The sequence below is a fragment of the Schistocerca cancellata genome, chromosome 11 (assembly GCF_023864275.1).
Source record: "Schistocerca cancellata isolate TAMUIC-IGC-003103 chromosome 11, iqSchCanc2.1, whole genome shotgun sequence".
NCBI lineage: Eukaryota > Metazoa > Arthropoda > Insecta > Orthoptera > Acrididae > Schistocerca > Schistocerca cancellata.
This window is the reverse complement of record NC_064636.1, coordinates 43,661,883-43,684,724: the sequence shown is the minus strand read 5'-3', so window position 1 is coordinate 43,684,724 and position 22,842 is coordinate 43,661,883. Positions and strand designations below refer to the sequence as shown.

Sequence of the window (22,842 nt, the reverse complement as noted above, 5' to 3'; positions counted from 1 at the left end):
TTTACGTTACCGCTGTTGGTGAACGACGCTTCATCGCTAAAAAGAACGTGTGCAAAAGATCTGTCATCGTCCCGTGATTTCTCTTGTGCCCTGTGGCAGAACTATACACGACGTTCAAAGTCGTCGCCGTGCAATTCCTGGTGCATAGAAATCTGGTACGGGTGCAGTCGATCTAGCATTCTCAACACCGACGTTATTGAGATTCCCGATTCTCGCGCTATTTGTCTGCTACTGATGTGCGGATCAGCCGCGACAGCAGCGAAAACACCTACTTGGGCATCATCATTTGCTGCAGGTCGTGGTTGACGTTTCACACGTGGGTGAACACTTCCTGTTTCCTTAAGTAACGTAACTATCCGGCGAACGGTCCGGACACTTGGATGATGTCGTCCAGGATACCGAGCAGCATACATAGCACACGCCCGTTGGGCATTTTGATCACAATAGCCGTACATCAACACGATATCGACCTTTTCCGCAATTGGTAAACGGTCCATTCTAACACGGCTAATGTACCACGAAGGAAATACCGTCCGCACTGGCGGAATGTACGTGACGCCACGTACTTATACGTTTGTGACTATTACAGCGCCATCTATCACAAAGCGAAAAAAAGTGGTCCAACTAAAACATTCGTGTTTCTTTACGTACTTCACGAATATGTAATAAAAATGGGGGTTCCTATTTAAAAAAAAACGCAGATGATATCCGTCTGACCTATGGCAGCGCCATCTAGCGGGTCAACCATAGCGCCATCTGGTTTCCTCCTTCAAGCTAGACGAGTTTCGTTCTTGGTAGTTTTTTCGTTTGGTGCTTATTTCGTGAGATATTTGGCCCGGTCACGATCTATGGATCACCCTGTATACATGAAATGTATTCGCGATTGTCACTATGTACAACCATCAGCTGTATAATGGAATGACGATCCGAATCCGGATTTCCCGCTTATAGCAAGTGGTAGCCTTACCATTTGATTATTGAGCAACCCCACGGCCAGACCCAAATTTCCATACGATGTCAACCAAGTCTCTACAACCTGCACTCGTACATCCATTACGCATATTCCCGTAGAGGCGAGACATTTTAATTGAAATTCGCTTGCTCGGCTAGCCAGCTGGTAAGGCGATCGGTTGCCATAAGCGGGAAACACGCGTGAGAGTCTGGGTCCGGCACAAATTTTCATTGACGTTGTCGTGTCGAGGGACACGAAAGGGAAGCAGTGGTTGGGAAGGGAGTGAGACAGGGTGATAGCCTGTCCCCGATGTTATTCAATCTGTATATTGAACAAGAAGTGAAGGAAAGAAAAGAAAAATTTGGAGTAGGTATTAAAATCCATGCAGAAGAAATAAAAACTTTGAGGTTCGCCGATGACATTGTAATTCTGTCAGAGACAGCAAAGGACTTGGAAGAGCAGTTGAACGGAATGGACAGTGTCTTAAAAGGAGGATATAAGATGAACATCAACAAAAGCAAAACGAGGATAATGGAATGTAGTCGAATTAAATCGGGTGATGCTGAGGGAATTAGATTAGGAAATGAGACACTTGAAGTACTAAAGGAGTTTTGCTATTTGGGGAGCAAAAGGAAAGCGTTTCTGAAGAAGAGAAATTTGTTAACATCGAGTATAGATTTGAGTGTCAGGAAGTCGTTTCTGAAAGTATTTGTATGGAATGTAGCCATGTATGGAAGTGAAACATGGACGATAAATAGTTTGGACAAGAAGAGAATAGCTTTTGAAATGTGGTGCTATAGAAGAATGCTGAAGATTGGATGAGTAGATCACATAACTAATGAGGAGGTATTGAATAGGATTGGAGAGTAGAGAAGTCTGTGGCACAACTTGACTAGAAGAAGGGATCGGTTGGTAGGACATGTTCTGAGGCATCAAGGGATCACCAATCTAGTATTGGAGGGCAGCGTGGAGGGTAAAAATCGTAGAGGGAGACCAAGAGATGAATACACTAAACAGATACAGAAGGATGTAGGTTGCAGTAGGTACTGAGAGATGAAGAAGGTTGCACAGGATAGAGTAGCATGGAGAGCTGCATCAAACCAGTCTCAGGACTGAAGGCCACAACAACAACAACATTCAATTCTACAGGTGGTGGTAGTCCTTATTCGCAATTGCGAGTTCATTTGATGTGTATCGTAATGGCTGTGGTCGCCGAAGGAACATTGCATCGTAATCAAAATAACACCCGCACTGCAATATCGTATTTCTGTATTATGGCTGTAGATGCTATACTGTAAAAGAATAACAGCTAAGTTACGAAGTACTGAAAGCAGCAGAAACCACAACATCTGTTAAAGTATTAAAATTTTTTAGTTTTATATTTGTGAATATCTTATTCGAAAACTGCAATTCCTTATGTACAGACTGTAAAAAGCAGTTTTTCCTGTCATTTAACAAACCAAATTAAAAAAAAAAAATAGCACTGAAGATTCTGTAACTTTAGCAAAGCAAGTCTTGGTAAAGAAGAAGAAAAATGTGTTTGCTCAAGACAGAAGTTATCCAAAAACAAATATAAATCTGTTGCAAACATAAAAGCTATGCAAGTAACTCTATAGAGGTATGAGGGAATTTTAATCGCAGAGCAAGTGTAAAAGTCAAGTTTTGTATAACATGCGAAAACTTTTCCCCGATGCAGACGGGATGTACTCAATGACTTAAGAAAGGAAATCGTACCAAATTAGTACTTCCAAATATTTTCCTCGAAATATCGTGTGGTTCGCATTTTACATTAAATTAGTTGTCGCCTTGTTTCAATGATAATGAACTGAAAAACTAAAGCACGTGTTGAAAGAAGACTTTACTCCTTGGAATTAGTTTCTTTAATCTGTAATGTTGTAGTTAGTTGAAATAATATAAATATCGTAACTGGTACAACGTTTCTTTAGGTTAACTTTTTTTCGTAGTCACTTTACGACCAGAGAAACTAGATTGACAGGGAGCAATTACATGAAAAATTGTTTCCCAAAGAAACGTGTATTGAGAAGAGAAAACACACAGTTCGAAATCGCCGTTGCTCTAAAGCAGATATAGGTCTTGTTATTAGTTTTTAAAAAGTACCCCTGTTCCACTTGACGAAACAGAGCAACAAATTCAACATTGAACTTGGTACTGGAAACAGTCGCTGACAGTAGAGAATGGAGACATTTGTTGTAAAAAAAAAAAGCTGTAAAAGTGTAGTTCAAAGAAAAATATGTATGTTTATTGTAACTAGATAGAAATACAAACTCATAAAGAAGCAATATACAGAAAAAAGAAAATAAAAATTTATCATAATTTGTCGCTTCAGCAGATGACAAAACATTCAATCCATGCTGGCTTCCAAACCAAGGTAGGCGGAAAAAACAATGTATGTTCCAGGTTGAACACACTGCTACATCTAAAGCCATTACTTCAGATACATTTTGGAAGTCGATAGAGTAGTCTTCAAGTATATGGAATATGTTACCAAATACCCTTAACCTATTTTGCCTCATTTTAAATAAAACTACAATTAACACATATATTTGCCCGTCATCAAAACAGCTCGAAGTACCCTTTCATAAGAGAAACATTCCAAAAATTGGTTACTTTCAATATTTTACGCAAGAAAAACATGACTGCACAAATAACAAACGAAATTTCAACACCTTATGTTTTTCTCCCACCTCTACCCAAATCACAGTACCATAACTGGGTGGTCCAGTCTAAAATAATGATATAATACAGTCACTCTCAAGAACGCACATACAAGATTATGTCAGTCGACACACACTCAGAAGGCTGTATTATTCTTTCGCACTCCAAAGTTCTTGTTGCTACGACCACACTCTGCAAAGGCCATCCTGTTACAATTACTCTCTCCACTGACTACACAGACACCACTATGTTCCGGACAGTACACTGAAAAACTCATTTTAGAATCGTCAGCTCCAAACTCTTCAAAGGTCGATTTAACAAGATCACAAACATTGTAGGCCAACAAGATACGATGGTTTACAAAAAGCACCCTAAGACATACGAGAATCGTCTTCACATAACCACATATTACAAATGACACCCAAAAAGTGTTGCTACATAGTCATATTTGCCAAAGGTCACCTTGACATGATCACACTCTATAAAGACTACCAGGATACCAGGATACAACTGACTCCCCAAATGCTGCCCTGACATTCTCGTGTCTTAATGGACATTACAGCACACTCATGGTTCGGCAGCAATATTAACATGATAATTAACCCAAAAGCCACACTGATATAACTCGCCAAAAGACTGCCTCGACAAGATCACACTATACAGAGACCATTTGCCATAACTGTACTCCACCAAGGTGACCTAAGCACCATAACGTCCCAGTTGGCACCTTAATATACCCATGCTTTGAAGGCCACATAGGCACGGTCCCAAAAGGCCAGTTGACATGACCACATTCACCACAGACCACCTTGACACCAACATACATCCCAATCACTGTCTTAACATCACCATCTTTTAACTGATACCATGAAACACCCATGTTGCAAATACCACCTGTACATAATCTCTACATTTAAAGGGTGCTTTGATATGGTCACCTCCACAAAATGTCGCTTTGACATGGTCGTGCTCTACAAAGGTTACTGTGATTTAATCCCCTCCCCTAAGCAGCCTTGAGACACTCATGTCCAAATGGGTACAATGTTATATATAACGGGCGTTCAAAAAGAAACGAGCCAGAGGCATAGTTACAGAAACCAGTACCTGTATGTTAGAAGTACTGACCCTGGCTGTTGAGAAACTTGTTCCACTATGACACAAGGCGGTGAATGGCTGTCTCATAATATTCCCGGGGCTGAAATTTTAACCAGTTCTGCGTGTACAGCTGGACATCGTCGTCCGAGGTGAATCGTTTCTCCCTCAGAGCCTTTTTAAGGGGACCAAAAATGGCGCAATCACAGGGACAACAGGGAATGCCCTGCGTTAATCGCAAATCTTGACCACCCTTCGCCAAGCGATCAAATCAAAACGACCAGGCAATCTCACCTGTGGGGTCATTCTGCTCCACAACAATGCAAAACCCTATACAGCCAACACAGTCGCGGCACTACTGCAGAAATTCAAGTGGGCGGTGCTCGGCCACCCTCCATACAGTCCGGACCTCTCTCCCTGTGATTACGAAATTTTTGGTTCCCTTAAAAAGGCTGTGAGGGGCAAACGAGACACCTCGGACGACGACGTCGAGCTGGGGAACTGGTTAACATCGCAGCCCTGGGAATTTTAAGAGACAACCATTCACCGCCTTGGATCACAGTGGGACAAGTGTCTCAACAGCCAAGGTCAATACATCTGACATACAGGTACTGGTTTTTGTAATTTTGCTTCCAGGTCGTTTCTTTTTGAATCCCCCTTATATATGACTGAATAGCCACCCTGATATGATCACTACTTCCAAAGTCCACAATGACAATGTCACATTCCCCAAAAACTGACTTTACACTATGACACTCTCCAAAGGTGATCAGACTATACGTAGCTTCCCTGACATAATAAACACCTGCGAAGTGTGATCATGTCTAGCTGGTCTGTGGTGTGTTCATCCCAACTTTTTGTTGAAGATAATGCTGAGAGGAACTTCGAACTTTTAGTGGGTTGCCATCAGGGCAATGAATAACTAGAGATGCTCTTGTTTGTAGAGTGAAACTAAGAATGAAGCAAATAATCCGCTATCTGTGGTGTTTATCTGTACATTATAATGATATTAGCTAGACAGCCTTGTAGGGTTCACTCTCTACAGAAACCACCTTGACATAAGGATACACCCAAAAGATATCTGAACACCTTAAAGTCCCAGCTAAAACAGTTATAAGCTATGCTCCAAGACTTCACAGCCCAGCTGAGACGATCACATTCACCACACATCACTCTGACACAATCGTACTGCTCAATGTCTGGTGTTTGTGGCACAAATGGGACTGTAATGCACTCATGCTCCAATGGTCACCCTGACCTTGAAGGCTTCTGAAATGATCACTTGTGAGAAAGGTGACCTTGATGTGATCATGCAATCCAAAGGCTGCCTTGACAATTGTGCCCCATCACATATCTCAAAATACCTACGCTCCAATGGCCACTGCCACGTAATATCTCCAGTGGCCGCTTTAACACCAACTTATACCCCCAAGGCGGAGACCCATCTTGAGGCAATCAGGATTCCCACCTTATCTCCCGAGCTGCCTACACTTTTCAAAGTTCGCTCACACACCGCTACAGTACCTATAGGTCACAATCACATTATCTTACTCCAGTACTTACCTTGATATAATCACATTTCAAAAGCCCAGTCAAAACCTTTTGAAATTGTCCTACACAATCCAGTTTTGAAGCAGTATGTAACAGACTAGACAGCACTTTTCATAGCAACACTGTAGATTATCTCTGGTGTTGACACGCTGTGACTGCTCGAAGACCTCGGCCCTAGTAGCCACCGGGACCAGGGTATGAGTGAAGCCTGCTCTGGGGTGGAGACACTTGTTGAGTGCCTACCTTGCTCTTGTGGATGTGCTGGTGGTGGTAGTCGGAGTCGAACTCGGGCTCGCTGAAGTAGGACTGGTCCTGGTCCCAGGCGGAGGGCGGCGGGGGCGGGGCCAGGCCCACCCCCGCACCGGGCAGCACGCCCCCGTTCACGTCGGCCGCCTCGAACAGCCGCAGCACCGACCGGTCGCGGATCTCTCGCAGGTGGGACCTGAGGACGGGAGCGAGCGTTGAAACGCATCACATTCACACTGAGGCGCCAAACAAACTGGTATAGGCATGCGTATTCAAATACAGAGACATGTAAACAGGAAGAATACGACGGAGCGGTCGGCAACGCCTATATAAGACGACAAGTGTCTGGCGCAGTTGTTAGATCGGTTACTGCTGCTACAATGGCAGGTTATCAAGATTTAAGTGAGTTGGAACGTGGTGTTACAGTCGGCGCACGAGCGATGGGGCACAGCATCTCCGAGGCGATGAAGTGGAGATTTTCCCGTACTATCATTTCACGAGTCAATACCAGGAATCCAGTAAAACATGAAATCTCCGAAACCGCTGCGGTCGGAAAAAGATTCTACAAGAATGGGACTAACTACGACTGACGAGCGAGGTTGCGCAGTGGTTAGACACTGGACTCGCATTCGGGAGGACGACGTTTCAATCCAGCGCCCGGCCATCCTGATTTAGGTTTCCCGTGATTTCCCTAAATCGCTCCAGGCAAATGCCGGGATGGTTTCTTTGAAAGGGTACGGCCGACTTCCTTCCCCGTCCTTCCCTAATCCGATGAGACCGATGACCTCGCTGTCTGGTCTCCTTCCCCAAAACAACCCAACCCAACTACGACTGAAGAGAATCGTTCAATGTGATAGAAGTGCTACCCTTCCGAAAATTGCTTCAGATTTCAAAATGGTTCAAATGGCTCTGAGCACTATGGGACTTAACATCTATGGTCATCAGTCCCCTAGAACTCAGAACTACTTAAACCTAACTAACCTACGGACATCACACAACACCCAGTCATCACGAGGCAGAGAAAATCCCTGACCCCGCCGCGAATCGAACCCGGGAACTCGGGCATGGGAAGCGAGAACGCTACCGCACGACCACGAGCTGCGGACGCTTCAGATTTCAACGCTGGGCCTTCAACAAGTGTCAGCGTGCAAACCATTCAACGAAACATCATCGATATGGGCTTTCAGAATCGAAGGCCCACTGGTGCCATCTTGATGACTGCGTGACACAAAGCTTTACGCCTCGCCGGGGACAGTCAACACCAACATTGGAGTGTTGACGACTGGAAACATGTTGCCTGGTCGGACGAGTCTCGCTTCAAATAGTATCAAGCGGATGGACATGTACAGGTATGCAGACAATCTCATGAATCGATCGACGCTGATGTCAGCAGGTGACTGTTCAAGCTGATGGACGGATGGACATGTACGGGTATGGAGATAATCTCATGAATTGATGGACGCTGCTTATCAGCAGGGGACTGTTCAAGCTGGTGGACAGATGGACATGTACGGGTATGGAGATAATCTCATGAATCGATGGGCACTGCATGTCAGCAGGGGTCTGTTCAAGCTGGTGGACGGATGGACCTGTATGGATGTGGAGACAATCTCATGAATCGATGGACGCTGCTTGTCAGCAGGGGACTGTTCAAGCTGATGGACGGATTGACCTGTACGGGTATGGAGCCAATCTCATGAATTGATGGACGCTGCTTATCAGCAGGGGACTGTTCAAGCTGGTGGACAGATGGACATGTACGGGTATGGAGAGAATCTCATGAATTGATGGACACTGCATGTCAGCAGGGGACTGTTCAAGATGGTGAACGGATGGACCTGTATGGATACGGAGACAATCTCATGAATCGATGGACGCTGCTTGTCAGCAGGGGACTGTTCACGCTGGTGGACGGATAGACCTGTACGGGTATGGAGCCAATCTCATGAGTCCTTAGAAAATGTAGTCCATCAACAAAGGAGGTGGTTTACAAAACACTCGTTCGACCTATACTTGAGTATTGCTCATCAGTGTGGGATCCGTACCAGATCGGGTTGACGGAGGAGATAGAAAAGATCCAAAGAAGAGCGGCGCGTTTCGTCACTGGGTTATTTGGTAACCGTGATAGCGTTACGGAGATGTTTAGCAAACTCGATTGGCAGACTCTGCAAGAGAGGCGCTCTGCATCGCGGAGTAGCTTGCTGTCCAGGTTTCGAGAGGGTGCGTTTCTGGATGAGGTATCGAATATATTGCTTCCCCCTACTTATACCTCCCGAGGAGATCACGAAAGTAAAATTAGACAGATTAGAGCGCGCACGGAGGCTTTCCGGCAGTCGTTCTTCCCGCGAACCATACGCGACTGGAACAGGAAAGGGAGGTAATGACAGTGGCACGTAAAGTGCCCTCCGCCACACACCGATGGGTGGCTTGCGGAGTATAAATCTAGATGCAGATGTAGATGTACACACAACTGACAAAGGTCGGGGGATAGTGATATAGGCGGCCGCGGTGGTCTCGCGGTTCTAGGCGCTCAGTCCGGTTCGGTGCGACTGCTACGGTCGCAGGTTCGAATCCTGCCTCGGGCATGGATGTGTGTGATGTCCTTAGGTTAGTTAGGTTTAAGTAGTTCTAAGTTGTAGGGGACTGATGACCTGAGATGTTAAGTCCCATAGTGCTCAGAGCCATTTGAACCATTTTTGATAGTGATATATAGACGGCGGTAGTATCGCGTTCACAAGGTATAAAGGAGCAGTGCATTGGCGGAGCTGTTATTTTTACTGAGGGGACAAATGCCAAAAGTTTCCCCGCAACATTATAGCCACACGATAGGAAATAACAGACTCTGAACGCGGAATGGTAGTGGGAGCTCGACGCATGGGACTTTCAATTTCGGAAATCGTTAGAGAATTCAATATTGCGAGATCAAAAAAATGGTTCAAATGGCTCTGATCACTATGGGACTCAATTACTGAGGTCATCAGTCCCCTAGAACTTAGAACTACTGAAACGCAACTAACCTAAGGACATCACACACACCCATGCCCGAGGCAGGATTCGAACCTGCGACCGTAGCGGTCGCGCGGTTCCAGACTGTAGCGCCTAGAACCGCTCGGCCACCCCGGCCGGCAATATTGCGAGATCCACAGTGTCAAGAACGTGCCGAGAATACCACATTTCAGGCATCACCTCTCACCACGGACAACGCAGTGGCCGATGGTCTTCACTTAACGACCGAGAGCAGCGGTGTCTGCGTATAGTCGTGAGTACTAACAGACAAGCAACACTGCGTGAAATGCAGCAGAAATCAATGCGGCACTTAGGACAGTGTGGCAAAATTTGGCGTTAACGGGCTGTGGCAGCAGACGGCGACGCGAGTGCCTTTGCTAACAGCACGACATCACCTGCAGCGCCTCTGCTGGTCTCGTGACCAAATGGGTTCGACCCTAGACGACTGGAAAACCGTGGACTGGTCACATGAGTACAGATTTGACCAGGAGAGAGCTGATAGCTGGGTGTCACGGACACTGGCACTGTGCAGGCTGGTGGTCGCTGCACGATGGAGTGGGCTGTGTTTACATGGTATGGTCCTCTGGCCCAACTGAACCGATCATTGACTGGAAATGGTCATGTTCGGCTGGTTGGACACCATTTGTAGCCATTCGTGGACTTCATGTACCCAAACAACGGTGGGATTTTTATGGGTGGCAATGCGCCATGTCACCTGGGCCACAACTGATTGCGATTGGTTTGGAGTTCGAGCTAATGATTTGGAAACCCAGAGCGTCCGACGTGAGTTGTATCCAACATCTGTGGGACATAATCTAGAGGTCAGTCCGTGCGCAAAATCCTGCGCTGGCAACACCTTCGCGATTATGGATGGCTGTAGAGGCAGCATGGATCATTATTTCTGCAAGGGACTTCCAAGAGATTGAGTCCATCCCATGTTGGGTCGCTGCACTACACCGGGCACGATATTACACTACTGGCCATTAAATTTGCTACACCAACAAGAAATGCAGATGATAAAAGGGTATTCATTGGACAAATATATTTTACTAGAACTGACATGTGATTACATTTTCACGCAGTTTGGGTGCTTAGATCCTGAGAAATCAGTACCCAGAACAACCACCTCTGGCCATAGTAACGGCCTTGATACGCCTGGGCATTGAGTCAAACACAGCTTGGATGGCGTGTACAGGTACAGCTGCCCATGTAGCTTCAACACGATACCACAGTTCATCAAGAGTAGTGACTGGCGTGTTGTGACGAGCCAGTTGCTCGGCCACCATTGACCAGACGTTTACAATTGGTGAGAAATCTGGAGAATGTGCTGGCCAGGGAAGCAGTCGAACATTTTCTCCATCCACAAAGGCCCGTACAGGACCTGCAACACGCGGTCGTGCATTATCCTGCTGAAATGTAGCTCTGTTTAACTCAATGCCCAGGCGTATCAAGGCCGTTATTACGGCCAGAGGTGGTTGTTCTGGGCACTGATTTCTCAGGATCTATGCACCCAAATTGCGTGAAAATGTAATCACATGTCAGTTCTAGCATAATATATTTGTCCAATGAATACCCTTTATTATCTGGATTTCTTCTTGGTGTAGCAATTTTAATGGCCAGTAGTGTAGTTCTTAGTGGATTGATGACCTCAGATGTTGTCCCATAGTGCTCAGAGCCGTTTGCACCAATTGGATGAGGAAACTATTGCGTGGAAGGCATTTCCAGTGTGACGACGAGCTGATTTTCGAATTGGAACGTTTCATGATTAGCAAGAATGCAGATTTTTACAACTTAGATTTCCACCAACTCATGCGTCGTTGAGATAATTGCGTCGTACTGAAGGGTGAATATGTGGATAAGGGCCAGCTCCACCACTACGTTTTATGACTGCAGCTCGATTTTTTTCGAGGTAACAATTAAAAGTTTGTCACTGTTCCTCATTCTTGTTCGGAGAAAAGCGAAAAGCGTTGGTTTTTTTAACAGGCAAATCTTGTGGATGTGCGTGCAGTGAATTGGAAATTGCAAGAAATTGTTCTGTAACAAGCCCGTGCGCGATGGAGCGAATATTTTCTCTTGCGGTGCCTGCAGATGAGTTCAAACGTAATGAACACCCAGTTTCAAGTGAATGTCCAGGTTATCTTCCCTCAGCTTGATGATGACATCTGTCTTTGTGTTACAACCTAAATTTGACAATGTGAAATACAGCAGTTACCCTAATTTTTGCAGAACATTCAATATTTACTGTAGTCTGCATTACGATAATTTCACGGAATTTATTCAAAGACGCTCTTTGACTGCGATATTGGCTGTTTCTCCTTGTAAGGTAACATCTCTGATAGTTGTGTGTTGTGAACTCTGTGGTTTTAGCATTTTGTGAAATTCGTTTTCGTTTCTTATTTTCTGTAAATTATTATCCACATCTACATATAAACTCTGCAAACCGCTGTGAGGTGCATGGCAAAGGGTACGTAGCACTGAAGCGGTTACTTGAATTTCTTCCAGTTCCATTCACGTATGGAGCGCGGGAAGAATGAGTGTTTGATTGCCTCTGTGCGTGTATTAATTGGCTTGGTTCAAATGGCTCTGAGCACTATGGGACTCACCTGCTGAGGTCATTAGCCCCCTAGAACTTAGAACTAGTTAAACCTAACTAACCTAAGGACATCACAAACATCCATGCCCGAGGCAGGATTCGAACCTGCGACCGTAGCGGTCTTGCGGTTCCAGACTGCAGCGCCTTTAACCGCACGGCCACTGCGGCCGGCCGTGTATTAATTATTCTAATCTTATCTCACTATCCCTATATGGGCGATACGTAGGGGGTTGTAGTATATCACTAGAGTAATCATTTAAATCATTGAAACTTTGTTAGTAGACTTTCTCAAGAGTCTGCCAGTTCAGTTCCTTCAATGTCTCTCTAACATTCTCACACGGATTAAACTAACATGTGATCATTCGTGCTGCCCATCTGTGTATACGTTCAATATCCCCTGCTAGGCCTCTCTGGTACGGGTCTCACACACTTGAGCAATATTCTAGGATGCATCGCAAGACTGATTTGTAAGCAATCTCTTTTGTAGACTGATTGCAGTTCCCCAGTATTCTGTCAATAAGCCGAAGTCCACCACATGCTTTACCCACGACTGAACCTATGTGACAATTCCATTTCATATCCCAACACAGTGTTACATGTAGGTATTTGTGTGAGTCGTCCGATTCCAACAGACTCATGGATATTATAGTCATAGGATATTGTGTTTTTTTGTTTTTGTTTTGTGAAGTGCAAAATTTTACATTTATGAACATTTAGAGCAAGTTACCAATCTCTGCACCACTTTGAAATCTTATGAAGATCTGACTGAATATTTATTTAGCTTCTCTCATGTAGCACTTCATTATAAATAGCTGGGCACTTACCGAGTTTTGGGGGACACCCATGAAATCTCTGATTTTTTACCGATCATCGTCAATTTGACTATGCTCATCACGAATATGACATATTTTTCATCGGTTTTGAAACAGTGAAACAGCATATTGTCATTTAATCAAAATGTAACAATACAACAACGTAACATCAGGGGAAATTCTAGTCATTACGAGTTAGTAGAACAACCGCACAGAACAAACACCGAAATAACACTTAACTACACTGTTATTTGACTTTAGTGTAAACTGAATGAGGCGATTTTATCCGAGTGCTTTGATGTGCTACGATTTAGCTTCAATGATTTTTGCAATTAACATTCGTGGTCAGGTCAAAAAATGAGAAAAAAATTGTCATTAAATTTTTTTCTCTCGATATATTAAAAACTGTTTATTGGGGATGAAAATAAATAACATCTTAGAGATCAACATAGTCTAAATGATCAAAAGGTGAGAAAAAATATTTTCGAAAACTTTGTCCCCCAAAACTCGATAAGTGGCGATAACTGCATGATCTGCAAAAAGCCTGATTTTACTATTAATATTGTCTCCAAAATCTTTAATTTGCAACATTATCGCTTAAAGTCACTAAATTGAAATTGATTTACATTCATTGGATCTGCAATGGAAGTATTATGGAGACGGGACAAAATACAGATTCCTTGACTGCAGTATTGGTTACTTCTAATTTTGTGATTTTCTGGAATATAAAATCGCTGTTGGTAAAGCAGTCACGTAGGTTACGTCCAAAACTGGGGAATTATCCGAGTAGAACATTCCACCACCAACCAGACATCTTGGATAAGGGTTTTTCCATTTCTCTTTTACGCTCGTGGTGCAATGGACAAATATTTCTACGGACATTTAACGAGGCTTAAGCTATGTTGCAATTCTGCGTACGCTGCCTGAAAAATACAGATCTACAGAGTTTTTTAGTGCAATTTAAGATTAGTAACCCAGCATGGAGAGCTGCATCAAACCAGTCTCAGGACTGAAGACAACAACAACAAACAACAACCCATTTTTATGCGTACGTTATTAACATGTGTAAGTACGTTATTAACATGATTAAGCGCGAAATTTTCAGAGCAACTATGGCGCCTTTCACTAGATTATTATACGTTCATCATAAGAATAAACCTGATGTAAACAAATACAAACCCGATGATTGGTCCGAAACCGTAGCACATATACACTGGTGTTGTTAGGCTTTTGGAAGTAGGTCCTACTTACGTATTAGATATTACTAAGTTACATTAAATGAAACTTTAACAAATTTAAATGTATTAACAGCCATCAACGTTTTCCTTAATCACGCTTTGGCTACGTAGTTCTTTTTATTTCAAAAGTCGTGTACAGTCAGGGCCTCTGCAGCGTTGTGCTCTGATGGTCGCGCTGTTGATGCGCAGTATGAAAATTGCAGAGGCTGCTTCCTGCTTTGTAGTGAAGCACGCGTGTGGAAAACGGTTAAGAACTGCCGAGAAATAGGCTATTCTTAACGTTTTTCATAAATTCGAAATTTTTCCAACGACTGTAAGTAATAAAAATTACACTCATATTGGCACTGTACTTTCAGTGCAGTCGGTAGCGTATTGGATCGATGACCATTTTCTAATTACATGTTTGTTGGTTCAAGTCTCCAAACTCCCACTCTTTTTCTCGTTCAATTTGAAACACCTACATCTCGTAATTAGAAAATTCATCATCATTTTTTTATGAATAATGCACGGCTTCTTGTTTCTAATTATATATTGCGCGCGAAATTCTTGTTTTTACTTAAAATACGAATTCTTAATTATCGATGTTTTATGAAAAACTGTCCACAGAAGTTGCTTAAATTAAAAATAAAATAATTTCATTTTTAAGGCAAAAATGAAAAACCAAATCCTCTTTATTTGGACTATGTTCATCGTTTTATACCACAGATGTAGATAAGTGTCGTAGAAAGATGAAAAACAATTATTTTCACAGAATCAAGCAAACCATACATCTGCTGCATTTTTACGTTGGTACACTGTACCATTATAATATGAACCCATCAGAGCTGATTTGGAGCCAAGTTACGGGATTTGGGCCGAGAAGTAACAAGACTGTTAAGCTGTCAGACGAACTGGAACTAACGCACGCAGCTTTTTCACACGTCACTGACCGAACGCTGGCGGGATATACAGGGTGTTACAAAAAGGTACGGCCAAACTTTCAGGAAACATTCCTCACACACAAAGAAAGAAAATATGTTATGTGGACATGTGTCCGGAAACGCTTAATTTCCATGTTATAGCTCATTTTAGTTTCGTGAGTATGTACTGTACTTCCTCGAATCACCGCCAGTTGGCCCAATTGAAGGAAGGTAATGTTGACTTCGGTGCTTGTGTTGACATGCGACTCATTGCTCTACAGTACTAGCACCGAGCACATCAGTACGTAGCATCAACAGGTTAGTGTCCATCACGAACGTGGTTTTGCAGTCAGTGCAATGTTTACAAATGCGGCGTTGGCAGATGCCCATTTGATGTACGGATTAGCACGGGGCAATAGCCGTGGCGCGGTACGCTTGTATCGAGACAGATTTCCAGAACGAAGGTGTCCCGACAGGAAGACGTTCGAAGCAATTGATCGGCGTCTTAGGGAGCACGGAACATTCCAGCCTGTGACTCGCGACTGGGGAAGACCTAGAACGACGATGACACCTGCAACGGACGAGGCAATTCTTCGTGCAGTTGACGATAACCCTAATGTCAGCGTCAGAGAAGTTGCTTCTGTGCAAGATACCGTTGACCACGTCACTGTATGGAGAGTTCTACGGGAGAACCATTTGTTTCCGTACCGTGTACAGCGTGTGCAGGCACTATCAGCAGCTGATTGGCCTCCACGGGTACACTTCTGCGAATGGTTCATCCGACAATGTGTCAATGCTCATTTCAGTGCAAATGTTCTCTTTACGCATGAGGCTTTATTCCGACGTGATCAAATTGTAAATTTTCACAATCGACATGTGTGGGCTGACGAGAATCCGCACGCAATTGTGCAATCACGTCATCAACACAGATTTTCTGTGAACGTTTGGGCAGGCAATGTTGGTGATGTCTCGATTGGGCCCCGTGTTCTTCCACCTACGCTCAATGGAGCACGTTATCATGATTTCAGGATACTCTACCTGTGCTGCTAGAACATGTGCCTTTACAAGTACGACACAACATGTGGTTCGTGCACGATGGAGCTCCTGCACATTTCAGTCGAAGTCTTCGTACGCTTCTCAACAACAGATTCGATGACCGATGGATTGGTAGAGGCGGACCAATTCCGTGGCCTCCACGCTCCCCTGACCTCAACCCTCTTGACTTTCATTTATGGGGGCATTTGAAAGCTCTCGTCTACGCAACCCCGGTACCAAATGTAGAGACTCTTCGTGCTCGTATTGTGGACGGCTGTGATACAATACGCCATTCTCCAGGCTGCATCAGCGCATCAGGGATTCCATGTGGCGGAGGGTGGATGCACGTATCCTCGCTAACGGAGGACATTTTGAACATTTCCTGTAACAAAGTGTTTGAAGTCACGCTGGTACGTTCTGTTGCTTTGTGTTGCCATTCCATGATTAATGTGATTTGAAGAAAAGTAATAAAATGAGCTCTAACATGGAAAGTAAGCGTTTCCGGACACATGTCCACATAACATATTTTCTTTCTTTGTGTGTGAGGAATGTTACCTGAAAGTTTGGCCGTACCTTTTTGTAACACCCTGTAGAACGGCTCGTCATATAAGAAGAGGAGCGCCGGGTTGGCTTCGTGTATCTTGTTGTTGATGGGCTCGTTATCAACGTAGCAGGTGACACTTCCAAAACTGAAATGTATTTCTCCAATTCGGCTAAGGAAGGAGCTAAGAAAATGCCGTACGACTTATTGTAAGTAAAACCTTCAGTGGCTTAAGTATTCAACAGTACGGTGAAATTCCGGCAGTATGATTTTGCAGCGCACTCAGAAAAATTACCCTGTGTTTAACTTAGAAATATGCATCACTCTTCTTTGTAATTAGAATACTAGTCTGATCGCCTCAGAAGCGCATGGTAGTGCTGGAGTTCTGCCGAATATTATTTCATTTTCTTTAAAAATTAAATGACGTTCGAAGCTATATTGTTTCTTTGCTCCTCTTTTTTTACTCGTAAACTGCAACTGCTCGCATCATTACAGGTTAGTTGAACCGCTGGCCTGGCAGTGCTGTCCCAAGTTTAATGCACCGGTAAAGCTGTTGTCCCGCATTATCGTTCGGTCTATGTGCGTGTAGCACAGCATAAAACGTATCCTTATGGTCGTACTTAGCTATACTGGTCAAAGCTTAGCTTCCGCTCCATGAGAAACGAAATCCATACAGTTGCGGCCAGAGTAAGCAGAATTGCAACCGTACGGCGGGCAATACAAACCGCATATTTCCAACCATATTGCCGGGCACATGACTTGTAGCCACATGATCGGCAACATTGCCGGCCACTGTTGCTCTGCAATGTTTAGGGCAGTACCTTTCAGCGCCAGGAGTGTAAATGGGAAATGCCTTTACGGTCGCTCCCATCAGCCATCACGACAAGTGTCAACTTACTTTGCGGGCCAATAAACAGCAGGAAAAAGGACTTTTAACTCCTGAACTGATGCTGGGTACACAGCTTTTTGAGGATATTGAAACGTTGAAACACGATGTTCAGTATATCATACTGAGCGATTGGTTAGAACACTGGATTCGCATTCGGAAGGACGATGGTTCAAGACCCTGTCTGTCCATCCAGGTTTAGGTTTTCCGTTATTTCCTTAAACTGCTCTAGGCAAATGGCTGTATGGTTCTTTTAAAAAAAGATACAGGCAATTTCATTCCCCACCCTTGAAACATTTCGAGCTTGTGCTCCGTCACTGATGAATTCGACGTCGATGGGACGTTAAAACCTGCCCTCCCTTCCTTCCTTTTTTCCTTCCCTCCCTCCTTCCTTCCTTACTTGTTTTGAAAAGACATCGTAAAAGCAACTGGCCATAAAATTAAGACCAATACCGACGTGATGGGCTGTATACCCTTTTACAAGCAGATTGGCAATTTCCCTTCATCTTTTGCCTACTGGTGATTAATACAGAATTTGATGTACCTCTTTAGGGTGCTGTTGTAATGGATACCTCTTGGTACATGACACTTCCAATAATTTGGTGAAAGAAATCAAGGAATTCATTAAGGTAATTTCGATAAAAGTGCAGTTCCGATGTCCCTAGCTCTTCTGTTGGGTGCTGCAATTGCTGACAGCGCAACGAACGACGGGAAGTGAACGCGAAGAATTGCGGTTGGTTTGTCGATAGCCAACCAGATTGCTCGTTCGTAATTTCCTACAGTTCGTAAGATAAGGTTCGCTGTTGTTTTATTCATTCACATTAGAATTGCCGGCCGAAGTGGCCGTGCGGTTAAAGGCGCTGCAGCCTGGGCAAGACCGCTACGGTCGCAGGTTCGAATCCTGCCTCGGGCATGGATGTTTGTGATGTCCTTAGGTTAGTTAGGTTTAACTAGTTCTGAGTTCTAGGGGACTAATGACCTCAGCAGTTGAGTCCCATAGTGCTCAGAGCCACATTAGAATTTATCTTTATCATTGTAATTGGGGAGCCGGCCGTGTGACCGAGCGGTTCTAGGCGCTTCTGTCCGGAACCACGCGGCTGCTACGGTCGCAGGTTTAGATTAGATTAGATTAGTTTTTGTTCCATAGATCCGTGCTGAGGAGATCCTCGTGGATGTGGCACATGTAATTTTTTTTTATATAAAAAGCTGAAATAACAATACTAATAGTATGAATAAATACAATAAATCATTTGTTTCTATTAAAAAATTCGTCAATGGAGTAGAAGGAGTTGGCCACTAGTAAGTCTTTCAGGCTCCTTTTAAACTGATCTTCATCTGTAACTAAATTTTTTTTGTTTGCTGGCAAATTATTGAAGATGAGAGTTCCTGAGTAGTGGACCCCTTTTTGAACTGAAGTAAGTGCTTTTAAGTCCTTGTGCAGATCATTTTTGTTCCTGGTTCCACAGATAATACGTATTACATGCTTTTGCACTCTGAAAACTTTTGTTTGACTTGAAGAGTTACCCCAAAAATATTATACCATATGACATTATGGAATGAAAGTAGGCAAAGTATGCAAGCTTTTTCATTTCTATGTCGCCCATGTCTGCTATCACTCGAATTGCACATACAGATTTATTAAGGCGTTTCTGCAATTCTGTGGTGTGCTCCTCCCAACAGAATTTATTATCATGTTGTAATCCCAGGAATTTAAGACTGTCAACCTCTTCTATCTGCTCTTCTTCATACTTTACGCATATGCTGGGGGGAAACCTCTTACAGGTTCTGAATTGCATATAGTGAGTCTTTTCGAAGTTTAATGTCAGTGAGTTGGCTTTAAACCATTTATTAATATCCATGAAAATATCATTAGCAGATCTTTCTAGAACTACACTCGACATACTATTTATTGCAATACTTGTGTCATCTGCAAACAAAACGAACTGTGCTTCTGGCAGTGCAACTGATGAGGTTCGAATGCTGCCTCGGACATGGATGTGTGAGATGCCCTTAGGTTAGTTAGGTTTAAGTAGTTCTAAGTTCTAGGGGACTGATGACCTCAGATGTTAAGTCCCACAGTGCTCAGAGCCATTATTTGTAACTGTACATTATGAGACAAATAAACTACATTCTACACTTCTGCAGGGCATTCAAAATTTTTTCCTTCATTTGTGCTATAGGACAGGAATAGCAATTTATTGTAGTTTCCATTACATCAATTTTAGTAAATTTATTCAAACCAGTTCGCGGGCTCAGATGCCAGCTCTTACTCCTTGTAAGGAAACATTTGTGATTGTTGTATAGTGTTAACTCTGTGGCGTGTGATTTGTATTCATTTTTTCTTGTATTCTGTAAATTATTACTGCTTAAAGCAATTAAATTTAATTTATGTTCATAGTATCTGGAGTGAGAGTATTATAAAGAAGTGCCAAAATACAGATTCTGTGACTGCAGTATTGGTTACTTCTAACTGTGTGATTTCCTGGCATATAAAATAATTGTTAGTAAAGCACAGTGTTGTTGTTGTCGTGTGACTAGGGCCTCCCGTCAGTGAGATCATTCGCCGTGCACAAGTCTTTCAATTTGATGCCACTTCGGCGACTTGCACATTGATGGGGATCAAATGATGATGATTCGGACAACATGACACCCAGTGCCTGAGCGTAGAAAATCTCCGACCCAACCGGAAATCGAACCCGGGCCCTTAGGATTGACATTCTGTCATGCTGACTACTCAGCTACCGGGGGGCAGACATGTTATGGGTGAAACTGAAGAGTTGAGCATTCTAGCACCAGCTGACAGAAATTGCTGACATTTGTGGTATAGCCAACTGGGGCAACTCTGTACCACTTTTTTTCATGTTTTAAAAATACTGAACATAAAATATCAAATGAAAGTGCTGGCAGGTCGACAGACACACAAACTAACACAAACATACACACAAAATTCAAGCTTTCGCAACAAACTGTTGCCTCATCAGGAAAGAGAGAAGGAGAGGGAAAGACGAAAGGATGTGGGTTTTAAGGGAGAGGGTAAGGAGTCATTCCAGTCCCAGGAGCGGAAAGACTTACCTTAGGGGGAAAAAAGGACGGGTATACACTCGCGCGCACACACACACATATTCATCCACACATATACAGACACAAGCAGACTTGTGTCTGTATATGTGTGGATGGATATGTGTGTGTGTGCGAGTGTACACCCGTCCTTTTTACCCGTAAGGTAAGTCTTTCCGCTCCCGGGACTGGAATGACTCCTTACCCTCTCCCTTAAAACCCACATCCTTTCGTCTTTCCCTCTCCTTCTCTCTTTCCTGATGAGGCAACAGTTTGTAGCGAAAGCTGGAATTTTGTGTGTATGTTTGTGTTTGTTTGTGTGTCTGTCGACCTGCCAGCACTTTCATTTGGTAAGTCACATCATCTTTGTTTTTAGGTATATTTTTCCTTTGTGGAATGTTTCCTTCTATTATGAACATAAAATATGTTACACATCACAAGAGACATGGTAAAATTTTACATTTAGAGATACTCATGGCTCAGAAAGACAGAATGTATGCTAATAATGCCTTAGTAGAGCAAAATTTTGATTTTAATACTGTTACAAAGTTACACAGTCATTATGGTTAACTTAAGACCAGTTTTGAAAACATAATAATTTTCCTGTAACTAATGTTCTGAGTATATATAGATCATGTCTGAAGGAAATCAGGTGTTAGTAAGAGATAAAAACAAACAGTGTTACTTCTGTACTGCCTGTTTACCTTGGAATATCAAGATATTTGTATCGACCTGGCATTGTTCCACTCAAATTACACTTATCAGATGCTTTTTTCACAGCCAACGCAGTTAAAGACCAGTTACAAGTGTAAGAGCTTGTAGGAAAGGGGAAAGGCGACATAAATACTAACTAGAAATGACATAGGTAATAAAACTGTTACTTTTAGCACAAAATAATGCAAATAGGTGAAACACCAGTCATTTCAAACAAAAGAAGTAAGTGGTACAACGAGATCCTGACTGGTAAAAAGTTACACTGATCAACTGTAAGAACTTTTTTTTCATTTCCTTTTTACAGCTGCAGAGCAAATATTTGTACAGACATTAGTAGAAACTCATGCTGCAATGTCGTAAAGGTATTAACTATCATTTCTTCAACCAACAGCTAAATTATAATTTTCTCTTAATGTGTTGAAAGACCTTATTATGTGCATGCAAGTAGTTTCAGTTGGCTAAATGACAGATATTCTTGGTAGACCAAACAGAGAAAAATTACATACTCAGTAAATATTTCCAAATAATCTATCCTGGTTTGTTGGTAGACTTCTCTATTGGTTTCAACATACTAGCCTAAGACTGTCAACAAGTTACAGGATTAACACTGTTGGCTGTGGGAACGACAGAGATGGTGGCTGAGATACATGTACACTACCTAAGGTCCTCGAGCTCGTAGAACATGTCCTTGGAGGAGTCGTGAATGTAGATCTTGACCATGGGCGAGTCGAGGTACTCCATGGTGAGCTGTTTGGGAAAGGAGCGTACAAACAGCGCCTTCACCGTGTCCAGCGACGTGATCTCGTTGGGCAGCAGCGCACGCTTGGTCTCGCTGCGGTACTGGAGGAACACCAGCCCTGTGAATCGAGAGAGAAACACTGTTACCAACCGATGCTCTGGGATTTTCAGGCTGAGCCACTGTTGCACCACTTTCTGCGGAAAACGTGCTGTGAGAATGGCAGCTTCACAGGAAAGTCAGATCTGTGAACTGGGAGAGGCAGCCATTAGCACTGCTCCAGCACTGGCTGGTTCTGCCACTGCCTGTCAAAGATGTACTGGAAGAACTGCAAACCTATTTTAAAATAGAAAACATCATTATCACATCCCAACATAAACAGCTGTGATGAACCACGCAACACCAAAATGTGTCCTCTCCTGCCCCAAAATGTGTCCTCTCCTGCCAACATAAATTTGGTTAGCATCACTACCAACAGTACCATCAGTACAATTGCCATCACTGTGATTGTCACCACCAATCATCATCACCACAAAACCATTATTGCCATCACCGCCATAAGAGTTGCCAACTTTCACAACACTTGAGTACAGGACACCAATGATAACTTCAGATTTTTATGCCAATCAGCTATCATTTTACTAATGAAAGAACAAGCACAATGCAATAATCAGAAAACATGTTAAGCAGTGTAGTGTAAAATACTGCATTTATAACTCTGACTGCAAATACTACAGAGCCTGTTTTATTAGTTACAAAACATTCAAAATGTCAGACACTAAACGTTAACAGATATTATTTCATCACG

General features: G+C 43.2%; 1 protein-coding gene across 4 annotated transcripts in view; it reads right to left on the bottom strand.

The window, feature by feature from the left end:
- Nucleotides 1–22,842, bottom strand: part of LOC126108513 (coiled-coil domain-containing protein CG32809-like) — a 626,816-nt gene that overhangs the window by 172,945 nt on the left and 431,029 nt on the right. For 3 of the 4 annotated variants that reach the window (XM_049913780.1, XM_049913783.1, XM_049913781.1), the window contains 2 exons: nucleotides 21,957–22,155; nucleotides 5,899–6,713 (listed from right to left, as the gene is read on the bottom strand). In XM_049913780.1, coding sequence (XP_049769737.1) covers nucleotides 6,446–6,713; nucleotides 21,957–22,155 — 467 coding nt within the window. In that variant the 3' untranslated portion in view covers nucleotides 5,899–6,445. Of the gene's footprint in view, nucleotides 1–5,898; nucleotides 6,714–21,956; nucleotides 22,156–22,842 lie in introns of those variants that run through there. The other variant, XM_049913782.1, reaches the window with a different exon arrangement.